The 12,813-nt window shown below is 43.4% G+C and overlaps 1 protein-coding gene across 1 annotated transcript; it reads right to left on the minus strand.

Moving 5' to 3' along the window:
- Positions 1 to 778: 778 nt before the first annotated feature.
- SOST (sclerostin) lies at positions 779 to 7,150 on the minus strand. The gene is made up of 2 exons (XM_039516444.1): positions 6,691 to 7,150; positions 779 to 2,594 (listed from the first exon to the last, which is right to left on the minus strand). Exons 1-2 carry the CDS (start codon positions 6,908 to 6,910, stop codon positions 2,173 to 2,175), a joined length of 642 nt encoding a protein of 213 aa, XP_039372378.1. The 5' UTR covers positions 6,911 to 7,150; the 3' UTR covers positions 779 to 2,172.
- Between the last annotated feature and the right edge of the window lie 5,663 nt (positions 7,151 to 12,813).

A 12,813-nucleotide genomic window follows, 5' to 3' on the forward strand; every position in this document is an offset into this window, starting at 1 on the left:
CCCATTTTCACAATGAGAGAGTTTGGAACAACTTGAAAGCTCATGGCCTTACTGTTCTTTTGGTGGCTTTATCAGCTGGTGAATGTTGGAGCCGGGAGGCACCATCCAGTTGGAGGGCAGTTGAATTCTGCAGAGCCTTTCCTTCCCTGAGGAGGAAGAGAATTAAAGTAGGTTGCAACACCACTGAACGACTTCACTGCCCAGGCTGTGCTTCTCCTGGAAATGTATGGTGTATTGGAGACACTGCATTCCTCTAGTGACCTAGGTCATAATGTGTGAAACCAGATTCAATATCTTGATGTTCTAGGGCAGAGAAGTGTGGTTCACTAGTTAGAGCCAGACCCTGTTCTGTGCTGTGAATTGTTAGAGGGAGCTGATTGAGGACTACAATGATAGAGAACTGTGCTGCACTAAGTGGAGCACACATAGGCTTTGACACTCTTGGGAACTGAAGAATTTGCTTCTTAGATTGAAGGGTATGTTGAACTGGTTGTTCATTATAGACTTCACTGCAGCTATGAGAACCAGATCCCAGTAGCTTTGCATCAGGCTTTCTTTGCACTGTGACTTAAAAATTAACACAAGTCTTTCCTGTAATTACTCATTGTCAGTACTTTATTAACAATATATTTAAAATCTGAAATAACAGACTAGCATTTTGCAAGCAGTAGTACTTCTCATTCTCTACAAGAAACAAATTTGCATAAATAATTTACATGAGAAAATAAATATGTAACTTACTCTTTGAAACAATAGCTTTCACATTTAGATTCTGGGTCCACTTAAAATAGTTGCAAAATCTACCAAAGTTTTAAAATCACATCTTAGAAGATTTTTATGTCAACTCTACAAAGAAAATAAGAACAGCAAGGAATTATTTTCCATCCAAATTTTGGATTATGTGATACTACGGTTTGCAGTCCTAAAGCATATGTACAGCATTTGAATATTAACTTTCCAATAATACCCTTTAATGTAAAAACACAAACACATGTGGGAATGGTGTGAAGCTATTTAAAAGGAAAGACACTGTCAAACTGAACTGCACATAGCCAAGGCTTCTCAGAAGGAATTCACTGGTTTTCAAATTAGCATAGGCTCACTCTAATATGGAACCAGCACCTTACCCTCTGAACCTGCCATGCCCAGTCCAGCAAAACAGAGCATATGGTCAGATGATCCAGACTTTGCAGAACAGAGAACATAAGAAGCTGACATCTCAGCTTTGATGCTAACGTTAATTTGCTTTTGGAAGAGTAAGGCAAATACTCAGTATCCTTCCTATTGGCCCTCACTGTAAATTATTCAGTTGTGTTAGAAGTAGTTTGAAAAACTCTAGGAAAAATCTGTATGGCCCTCCATATATCTGTTTAAAAGATGAACATCATAGAGTTATGGGGTTTGGGAGGGGCCTCCATGTGGCCATCTGCCTCACTCTCCAGCAACTGAGCAGGATTGGTTTCAATATCCCAAAGTCATTTCTGATGGTGTCAAATCTCAAACTTAAATCTGTTGAGTCTTGTACTATAAGAGTAAAGATATGGAATGGCTCAGATTCACATTTATACTTGCACTTTGGGATCACAAATTTCATGTTTGACTCATGTTTCTCCTCATTTGAGGCAATTACTTGGGCATGCAGAAATCTGGCAGGACTTTATTCTCTTTCACTAAAACATTTGAATGTCCTTAGTCTGCTGTTGCTACTTCCTAAAACTCAGACAAAGCTTTCTGACTCTTCTCCTGTTGTTTCCCTACTCTCGTTCTTGTCCTGCCTGAAGTGGTTTTGAGAGGGCTTTCAAGGCTCTGTTCAGACAAAATAAGGATAATGACCTCTTGCAAAGTGTAATATATGGAACAGTCACCATAATACCTTTGCTTCCTCTGCCTTCCTTAGTGTGCACACCACAAAACCCCATGCAAATTCCCAGGCTAACTCTCCTTTCAGATTGAATTTAGGTGCTGCTCCCACCAGCTCAATTTCTCTCTTTCATCAGACCACAGCTGCTAGAATCTGATAGGTTTTGACTATGCGAGCCCTTGACCTAGCGTTGCAGGAGGAATGGGATTCCACTGCATTCAGAACCCTACTCTGTGGCCTCTCTGTCTCTGCCATTTGATGAAATGCAAAATATCCAGAGCTGTTGGGCGGTACCTCTCAGAAGGAACCTTCTAATAGGCATTTTCTAGTTCAGGCTGGTTGGATTTGCTGCCCCTTGCTCTGGAGAGACGAGGCTTCTTGTTTTTCTGAGGCCTGATGGTTTCCTTCCCGAAGTCCTTCAGCTCAGACTGGTTGTGGTAGCGAGTGTAGCGCTTGCATTTACATGCAGTGACAGCTCGGATTTTGTAAGTCCGAGTCTCTTCTTGGGGGCAGGCCAGCTGGATGCGCTGAGTGCGAGCGTGTGCGGGAATGCAGCGGTAATCCAGGGCATTCTGGCGCCACCACTTTCCTCTGCCAATAGAGTTAGGGAGGAGGTGGGAGGGGAAACACTGGCCTGAGCAGACCAGCTCCTTTATGGGCTTGAAGCTGCGGCAGGGCCCATCAATGACATACCGTGTGTAGCGCAACTCTCTGCAGCTGAAATCTGAGGCATCTGCAAAGAAAAAACAAACTAGTTACAGGCATCTCCATCCCTTCTTGTTCATTGTGCCTCTAGCCTCATGCTGCAGCTGAAATCCAGCTCCAGGACCTTTAAACCAGCACATTTTTATCCAAAATTGTGCTAATAAAGCCACCAAAGAGATGGTTAGAGTCAATCGAGCATCACCTAGAAATTTCAGGTACAGTTCTCTCCTACACAGGAAGCTGAACACCAGGCAGGAGAGAGGCTGGTATTGGCATAAAGAAGCATCTGTTTATCATTCAGAAATTGAACAATAAGAGCTGGCTCTGCACCAAACCCTGCATCCAAACACCCCAGTACTACAGTGGATATTGCAGCTCAGTATTTGTATAAACAAGAGATTAAAACCTGCAGGGCAGGTAGGAAAAAGGCATATCAGGTGCTACATGGGAAAACATGTGTGCTAAAAAGGAAGCAAAGAGGATGTGCGGGAAGCTGAGGCAGGAATCAGAACAGCCCTAAGCACTGACCTCTCAGGGCAGAAATAAAGATGTTTAAGGGTTAAATTTTGCTAATTTCCACCTGCGTGATTCTGGAGTAACACCACTGGAGTCACTGCGGGTGAGCTGCAGGAGGGCAATAGAGGACCAACAAACTCAGATTCTGCCCCTTCATGACACCTGTGGGCTAAAAACCTTCTCTCAATTATATTAGTTTAAATCCATTGATCTCAGTTGCTCACTTTGGATTTAAACTGGAGTAAGCAAGAGCAAAACCTGGTCCAAAGTTTTGGTGAAAATCAAAATAAAAATTCTTATAGCCAAATTCTGCCTGCACTTCTGCCACTCCACCCTTACTTAGCCGGCCTGCACAGGTGTGAACAAGTGCAGACTTTGTCCCCTCTATTTTCTGTAAAGGGCCATGGATCCCTGCAAAGGTTTCTGCCCAGCATCAGACATGTTACAGGGCTCCTTGTTCTGATCTCCAGAGTCCCTTGTAGTGTCACATGATGAATAACAAGAACAATAAGGAAACTAGCAGATGGGAACTGTGACTAAGGATGGAGTTCCCACCTCTCGGAGAACCCATTAATTCACCACTTATTTGGCATTCCTGACCTCCCACTCTCTGTTCTAATCCCACATTATCCATGTCATTTCCTTCGGTCAGACAGAGGCATCTTCTGCCAAATTAGAAACCTTACCAGGCTTTTGCTTGTGCTTTAATAGATTGCCAGAGGCAAGGGACACAGTAGAAAATATGAGATTTTTGCTCTAAGGATTTAGAAAAGCTCCTTTCATAGGCAAAGAACTTTCCAGTTAAATAATTGATGCTGCAGATGCATTTATCATTAGCAAGGGGAAGAGCACTATCTCCATGAGGGTTTCTTTCTGTCTTTGTTCAACCAATGTGCTTAGCTACATGTTTGGAATATAAGCAGCTTGATTGTGAAGACTGTTTAGCAAATAAGGGCTTGAACTTCATGTATCTCAACACACTTATTCCTCTAGTCTAAGCAAAAGAAATACATGGAGCACAGACGAGAATTTAATTATGACAAAAACCTACAAAGGTGGAAAGCCAAAGAGAAGGCAGTTGTCATCTCTTCTTGCTGTGAAAAAGGCACATCTCTGCTAAGGCCACCAAAGGAGACTAGTAGCTTTAATTCTGAATTCCTTAGCGGTGTAATGTTTTTTAGATTCACATTTCTCTCAGTGAATTGTTGAGGATTTCCCTCTATGCTACAGAACCAGCATGTTTTTTAACCCAGCAGAGATCTGCTTTCTGGATATACGGTATGTCTAGTCATTCAGACTTAGGCCCCCAACCCTGTAAACACTTGCACAAGCTTAACTTTAAACACATGAGTAGTTGGGAGGAGGCTAGAGTCATGCAAATATAGATTTTACAGCTTCATATTTTAGCAATTCTAAAGTCTGCATTTACCAGATTAAACATTTTTTGGTCTAGTATTGTAGTTAACATGCTGATCCTGAGACCCTGTATGATTTAGTGAGACAGGTTAATCAGATATTTTATACTCACACATTTCCTGAGCATTTAAGAAATTGAGTTTTGACTCAGGTAGTCTTAATGTTTCAGACTCTGGCCTTTTATGCCAGCTCAGCAGTGGGGCACATACATACTGCTATATTAGACACCTTAGCACATGCCTCAGACATGTGCTGCTTCGGTCGACACACATCCTTCTGTGTTACATGCACGCTGACCCCACATGATGCCATATCGGCGCTAGTCTCAGTAGCCTCATTTCTGGTAGGGACAACATCTATTGCACTGTGGCTCTGATTACTACCCCTACCCTACTCCACTAAAGACACTGATGCAGCTATACAAGTGCATGGCATTCCTCGAGAGAACCCCAAGTCTCTTTGAGGGATCATGAAATAAAAATCCCCCCTCAGAGTCTTAAGTGTTCCTATAGGTGGCAGGAAGGCAGACTGCACAATTCTAAGATAGTGAGAGACACTCCCAAAAGTCAAACTTTCTTCCCAACAGCAAGACAAATTCCTCCCTTGAAGATACTGGATCTGCTAAGTGGTCTGCTGCTAGGGAGGGCAGCCAGTGCTGGGCCTGGGCAGGAGCATTCCATGGGACTGTGGCCGGGAGGGGCTGGGAGGAGGGAATTGTGCCCTCTCATGATGCTGGGATGTTATTAAAACCTTTGAATTTGACCCCACTCAGAAAAAGAAAAGGGGTGCTTGTGTTTTTAAAAATATTTTTCTGGCCCCATGTTTGTGATAAGTTTGGGGGTCTCAGTCCAGTTTCTGAACCAGCACATACCACCATCCCAGAGAACCCTCAGAGACAGCATGATTTAGTCCCCTTCCTGAGAGCCTGAGCACAGAGGCCAGGGACTGAATGGACCCTGACTGGAGACTTAATTCCCTTCGCACCTTTAATCTCCCCTAGAGGAGGAGTCCTTCAAAGTGAGGCGTGTGAGGCACAGTGGATGTGGGAATTCTGCCCTCCATCTGCTCTGGCACTAAACACATTTCAATCTGTAGGGATCAATCTGGCACCTTTTGCCAGCACGGAATTCACTTTTAAACTCTTTTTTTTCTTGGCAGTGCTGGTGGCAACTCCCCTGACCATTCTCTTCCCCTTCCCCAGCCCAAGCACTTGCGTTTCTGAGCCATTGGTGCTGTCGGATCCTTAGCCGAATGCCCTGGTACCATGCTGAGCTTCTTTCGGGATGCCTCCTGATATTGTTGGTTCTGTTTAAAGTATCAGTCCAAGTTGCCGCTCTACAGAACAGAGAGCCCCCAGAAGAATAAATGCTCCTCCCACTGATCACATTCAGTTGTGGATTAACTTTGTGAAAGCTTTAAACAGCTAATAACAGGGTTATGTTGCCTACTGGAGTCTGCCCATGAGACACTAAGAGCAGCACCTTTCTCTAGCACAGTTCAGCGCAATCAAACATCTGAGCTAACAACCATCATTAGAGTGTTCCTCTAAGAATATTTAACAATGCTCTCATTATCACCTCCTTCCCCAGCCCTTGTCCTGTTCTGTTCTCAAAGGAAGACGGGCTCCCCCAGATACCTGCTCACCATGTTTACAGCATGAGGACAGCAGTAAATCATGTCAGTCAATAATATTACTGGGTGGTCTTGCTATGGTAAAAATATCTTTTGCCCAGGCCAATTCAGTGTCGCACATCGCCACATTGCAGCTGCTCTGATTATAGCTCCTTAGCTATTTAGATGGATTTATTTCTGATAATTTTACATTGCTAAACTCCACCTGCAGTTGTAAAAAAGCCACTAGAACTTCTGTAACAGAACAGACATTGAGATACTACTATGCAGTGGGCCACATAAGTACCAATAGATAATTAAGTAGATGTGAAATTGTTAGATCTAGATAACATCTTATTTCCCTGATGGATAATAACCATTATTACTTGTCTCTGTTTAAGAAACGACATGGCAAACACTGGGAAGGGTAAACAGGAGATTGACTTTGTTATCACTACAGCATTAGTTCTACAGCACTTTATCAAGTGTTAGTTCATCACTATATGCTCATGCAGGTAACAGAAACCCCCACAGGAAGTTGTTAGGTTCTGAGGCTGTAATATAACATTTATTTTTCTTACCATTCGGATCCAGAGACGGCTGTGGCTGTCTTCCCCCGTGTTTTGCCTGGTTCATTGTGTTGTTGTTGCTGTTAGTCTGCTCCACTGGTGTTTCTGTATTTTCAGGGATCTCAGGGATGATTTCTGTAGCATCATTTTTAAACACTTGCCACCCTTCTACTGAGCGTACAGCAATTTGGATTAGGACACAGATAGAGCACAGAGCCCAAGAGATCTGCATAGTGGCAGCCCAGAGATTAACCTTTCAGCACTCTCACAGTCTCAAATCCCAGGCAAAGGCAAATTATTCTCCTTTTTTAAATCCCTCTTAGAACCAAGCAGCCAATGACTTCACAAAGTGGGAAGGGCTAGACAACTCATTCATCCCAGATCTGTCTCTGTGACATGGGGAGGCGGGATGGTTTCTCCAAAACATTCTACAACTTTTATCCACACACTTAAAAACTTGTCCCTTGCTTCATTCTTCTGCCAGGCACCAGTGTCGACTGATAGCCATATCTGCAGGGAGACTCATCAGTCTGCAGCTCATCCCAGGCCGAACAAATATTTTCACAATTAAAAAATGCTTCTCCTTGCATGTTTGTTTCTTTGGCTTCTGGTTTCCCCACCATTTTAAGATGAGGTTTCCTAATAACTTCTCCTAGAATAGTGTGACTGTGCTTCTTCTGTTTTTTAAGCTATACAATAAACAAACATCAGAGGGAAGGAGCCAGATGCTACACACTGTGCAGCTTGATGGGATGTTTCTCTCTCGTCGCATTTGCCTTTGGGTTGATTGCACATTTTTAGACACGCTGCCCTTTGTTACTGGCACTTATCACCATGAGAGGGTGGCTGACTTTTAGATACAAGAGTGTGGGTAAACTGTGGTTTAAAAGCCATGGTTGCTCTGTGTATAAGAGATGATGAATGATCTTCTGGTTAAGGCACAGGACTGAGACGCAGGACAACTGTGTTCAAACCCCAGCTCTGGTACAGATTTCTTGTGTGATGTTAGGTGAGTCACATCATCTCTAAGCCTCAGTTCTCCATCTGCGAGCTGCGGACAATCATACTTCCCTATTGTATGGGGTGATGTAAGGAGACACATGTTAATGTTTGAGAGGTGCTTAGCTACGGGAATGAGGCACCATGAGCATTTAGAAAGAGCTGTGTGGGGAAGGCTAGTTGTGTTGCATCCTGCACTGTTCCAGAATTTGTTCCCGGACCAACTCAGCCTTATGAAACTATTTCATTTATAACAGATGCAAAGGGTATAACTGAACTACAGAGTGTCAACAGCAACCTCCATTATCCAACTGCATTACCTTTTGTCCTACCTACCCAACAGCCGAAACAGGTGGGTCTGTCTGTCTCTCCCTACCTACTTAGGACTCATCACTTAGGACTTGAATTCCATTCTGACAGTCCTACCAGCCTAACAAGGAAAACAGGTGTTGCTGAAGTTAATACATCAAATATTTGGGACAAATTCATCCCTGGTGTAACCTCACTGAAAAGAATGGAGTCATGACAGGATGAATTGGAAAGGACACACACACACACACACACACATGTACGTGTATAGGTCAGGTTTCACCGTGGTAATAAGGTGGATGGGTTTTAAACAATGTGCCCCTGGTACATGATGGTCCATTTCTGATTCAGTGGCACCTGCCATATATTGTGGAAATATCTCTTTAGTCTCTTTCTCACCCAAAGTTATGCAGTTTTACAAGTCTCACTCAGAGAATCTTCCCTTCCCAAATATCCCTTTGAGAATCTAAGAGCAGTAGTTTCTGATGTTTCATGTAATCACTCTTCCTTAATATCTCCTTCCCCCTTCCACCACCACTCTGTTTCCCTTCTATTTATGTGGACGGATGCCACATAGTTTTCCTTGTTTCCTTCATGCATGAAGCTTTTTGTGCAGAGTTTATCAGCAAACCATTCATTGATAAGAAGTGTCGCCAACCAATTCTATTTGAATTGTTGCATAAACATTCCTGCACTATTGTTTCCTTTCCCTCTATAAACACATAATCTGCTCGGATTTGCTTTCATTAATAACTTCCTCTAATATTCAAAGCAATGACTGCTAAACCCTGAGATTCACATCCACTCCAAGCACTGAGCCATTTCAAAGGCAGGTGTTTTTCCAGAAACCATTTTCCCTCAGGATAATGCAGGTTGTAGATGTGCAGGTGCAGATGGATTCTGCACAACAGACAAGTTGGCTACAACTTACTTTATGCAGCCGACAAAGTGGGATATTCACCCACGAAAGCTCATGCTCCAAAACGTCTGTTAGTCTATAAGGTGCCACAGGACTCTTTGCTGCTTTTACAGATCCAGACTAACACGGCTACCCCTCTGATAACTTACTTTAGACATCATAATACCTCCCATTTGTATAGCCCATTTTGTTCTGAAGGATCCCAAAGCACTGCAGACACACTGTGTGATGAGTTACTTCACCTACCACCACTAGACTGGAATGTTGCAAAAGAATTAGGTAAATGCATGGAGGATAGGTGCATAGATGGCTATTAGCCAAGTTGACTAAGGACACAACCCCATGCTCCAGGAGTCCCTAAACCACTGACTGCCAGAAACTGTGATTGGAGGACAGGAAATGAATAACTCGATAAATTACTCTGTTCTGATCATTCCCTCTGAAGCATCTGGCACCAGCCACTGTCTGAAGACAGGACACTGGGCTAGATGGATCATTAGTCTGACCCAGTCTGGCCATTTTCATGTTTGAGTGCACTGCCCAGCCATGTTACACACTGGATTAGACTTGTAGGAAAGACAGTTCCTGTATCCAGGAACATTTTATATAACTATGGGGCCATGGCAAGATACATTCTACATAAGAGCCTACTCTTGCCAAAAGAACCATGTGATTTGTGATTGATCCACACAAGAGCAAAAGTTTGGCATCATATTTCATCTGAATATTGCCACCTTCAGCAGTAAAGCCCCCTATAGCACCAGCCTGGGACACAAATTCAGTATCGACTTAGAGGAAAGAGCGCCACTTACTTAATTCCCAGTCATACTTTCAGCAGTCCCCAGGACGTCTCTGACCCGAGTACTAACCCAGTCCACCTATACTTGGCTTAGGCGCTCTGATTGGATCATAGTCATGGCAGCATGCACAGAAGATGGATGGACTGGGCAGGAACTGTGCAGAGCACCAAAGAGAGTTAATACTGATAATTACAGAGGAGTTTCCACTCACTCATCACTCTATTTAACTGTCTCCAGAATTGCACATTTCTATATAGTGAGGGTGCCTGCCTGATAGCATGTAGCATGGCAAAGTGTCTGCACAGAGAATATTTCACAGGATGGTACTACCATTGTCAATGTCAGATCTTTAGTACAAACATCACGTTTAAGGAACCTACTCTTAGGGATGCACAAAGCACAAAACTTTCTTCTCTTATGTATGTGTAATTGAAGGAATAAATATGTTTAAATGCGTTGTGCTAATGTTTATCTGTGTTGCTTGTCGGGCTCCTGGGATGAATAATGCAAAAATTGGGACACCCAAAATCGGAGTCCACACTTGAAAACTTTGGCTTAAACAACTTGCCCAAGGGCTCAGCATCTGTGGATGAGGCAGGAAACGAGCCTAAATCCCAGTCTTGAGTCTAGTGCCTTAACTACAAGTAAACCTACCTCTTTTGGCAGCCTATTACCTCAGTCCATTCACATCATCTGGCTTCTGCACTGAGTGAAACAGGTGTGCTCTGGGTTCCAGCCTCATCCACTGTTCGTCCTGCACACCAAATGAAGCAGGGTGGCTCTCTGAAAAAGCTAGGCTGTGATTCTGCCTGTCAGTAGACTGTATCATAATGCGAACATACTAAAGGGCAGTATTCAGTATACAAGCGAACCATCTTCAGCACTACAGCTCTCCCCTGTGAGCTGAAAGAGCAGCCCTGCTAGCTCAGCCATATGGGGATGTGTGCGCTGGTACGAACAAACTGGCATTCCATTCTCTGCGTTTCTGGGTGTTGCTGTCTAGACCTACCACCATGTTCGCTGTTACCCTGAGGTCCCTGATGCTGTTGTCTAGAGGCCCAGTGCTGCATTATGCAGGCACACACATGTAAAAATAGCTTCAGAAAGCAAGCCTGTCATGTGAAACAGCTGGTGCTCAGTGGAACCATTGGAGCGGGAGAAATACCTGGGTGAGGGCAGGCATTCTGGTGTGTGTTTGAGCTCTGCAGTGAATTATGGCTCACAATTTACAAGCTGTCCAGACTTTCAATTCCACAGAAGATCAAGGGGCAGAATTTCCCTGCTTCTTGACCTGCTCTTTGCACCTCTGTGGATGCTGCTAAACCAACCCTGCTGGTGCAGCTTTTATTTCTGGTTCATAAAACTTCTGCTGAATGTGTTGCCTTTTGAATGCATCAGGCTGCACCCAATGACTTGGACTTGTATTTTCAAAACATCTCAGCAGAAGGGAGGGGCTGTAGGTAGGAGATTAGAGCGATCAGCTGTCCTGATTTTATAGGGACAGTCCCCGTATTTGTGGCTTTGTCTTATTTAGGCATCCATTACCCCTCATCCCCGTCCCGATTTTTCACACTTGCTGTCTGGTCACCCTAGAGGAGAGGCTCCCTAGCTTCCTATTAGGACATCTCTGCCCCGTCTCTTTAATTAATATCTCAGTTCAGACACTGGGCCTTTCACTCCTGCAACCACAAGTGAGTCATGCTACATAGTACCCATTAGAAAAACTCCAGATTTCCACTGTAGGAGCCCCTCGGGATGCTGCATGACATGGACAGTCTAGAGGCGATCAGGGCAGGCATCACTGTGAGTGTGATGGTAACTCGGAGGTGGGGAGTGTCCCACCTCATAGAATGTTCAGCACAACAAAGGAACCTCAGACTATGTCAATAGTCACAGGTTCTGGAACCAAGACTAGCTTTAAAAAGAGGCTTTAAAAATGTGTTCATTAATGTATAGGATTGGAAGCGTCACTGGGCAAGCATGTCATTGTCTTTATAGCAGGGTGAGCTATAACAGATTCATACAACAGCATCATCTGGTGACAAGGGATGGCATTATGGCACCACCCGGTGAAGAATGATAGGGATATAGCACCATCTGGTGGGAGTTGCAGGGCCAGCTCCCAGAGTGATGGGATTACAAACAATTTCTTAACTCAAACATCCTGTACCTCTGGGCTTATTGTCAAAGGGAACCAACGGGTGAGTGTTAGAAAGACTAAGCACTTGAGTCAATTGCTGCTCATTCAAGAATTATAGCTAAATAAAATCTAACAATTTACAGGCAATACAGAGCTGCTGCATTTAAAACTAAAATTAGAACAGATATATTGGTGTAACCACTGTGCTCTTGGCAAGGATTGTTTTATTTTGCCAGTGTGGTACCCACTAAAGCTGTGGCATATTCTCTCAAAGAGGTGCATGGGTCTCTTTGCCGATTTAATGTTTGGTATTGCAAACCCATAGGGCTTTAGCCATGTATGCTATATTTGTTTTAGTGTAGTGTACATAGGAGGCTGCTTGGGTAAATGGATGCTATATAAATAATGTTATGATTACTAATCATCTTTAATGGGGTCCATTATTCCTTCCGTTTGTGCAGTCTTTCTTAGCTGCTCATTATTCTTTAAGATAGGGATACTTGCTATATAGCCAATTCTCAGTCTGACTGCTCTGTCTGATTTTGCCATGTACATTTCAAAAATCTTTTCATGTTTTGAAAGGGAATAGCTGATGCCAAATCCTTTGAAACCTCACTATCATGATTCTTGAACGTGTCACTATACAACCTTTATTCCTCTGTCAAAAGATAGCCATCCTAGCTAATTAAAATAATTCTCTGTGCAACCAACTTAAATTGCAATGAGATAATGTGGATGAGGTACTATTTTTATTGGCTCAACTTTTGTTGGTGAAAGAGACACGCTTTTGAGCTTATACAGAGCTCTTCTTCAGGTGTGGCACAGCTAAACATATGGTGGAACAGAGTGAATTGCAATGGGCAATCCTAAATGGAATGAGTTTAGATACATGAGTAAGTCAAGAGCCTACTTCCACAATAAGGTCCAAACTTTGCCCTCATTTACACCCATGTAACTCCCCTGACTGA

This window comes from Mauremys reevesii, linkage group 27, assembly GCF_016161935.1.
Source record: "Mauremys reevesii isolate NIE-2019 linkage group 27, ASM1616193v1, whole genome shotgun sequence".
NCBI lineage: Eukaryota > Metazoa > Chordata > Testudines > Geoemydidae > Mauremys > Mauremys reevesii.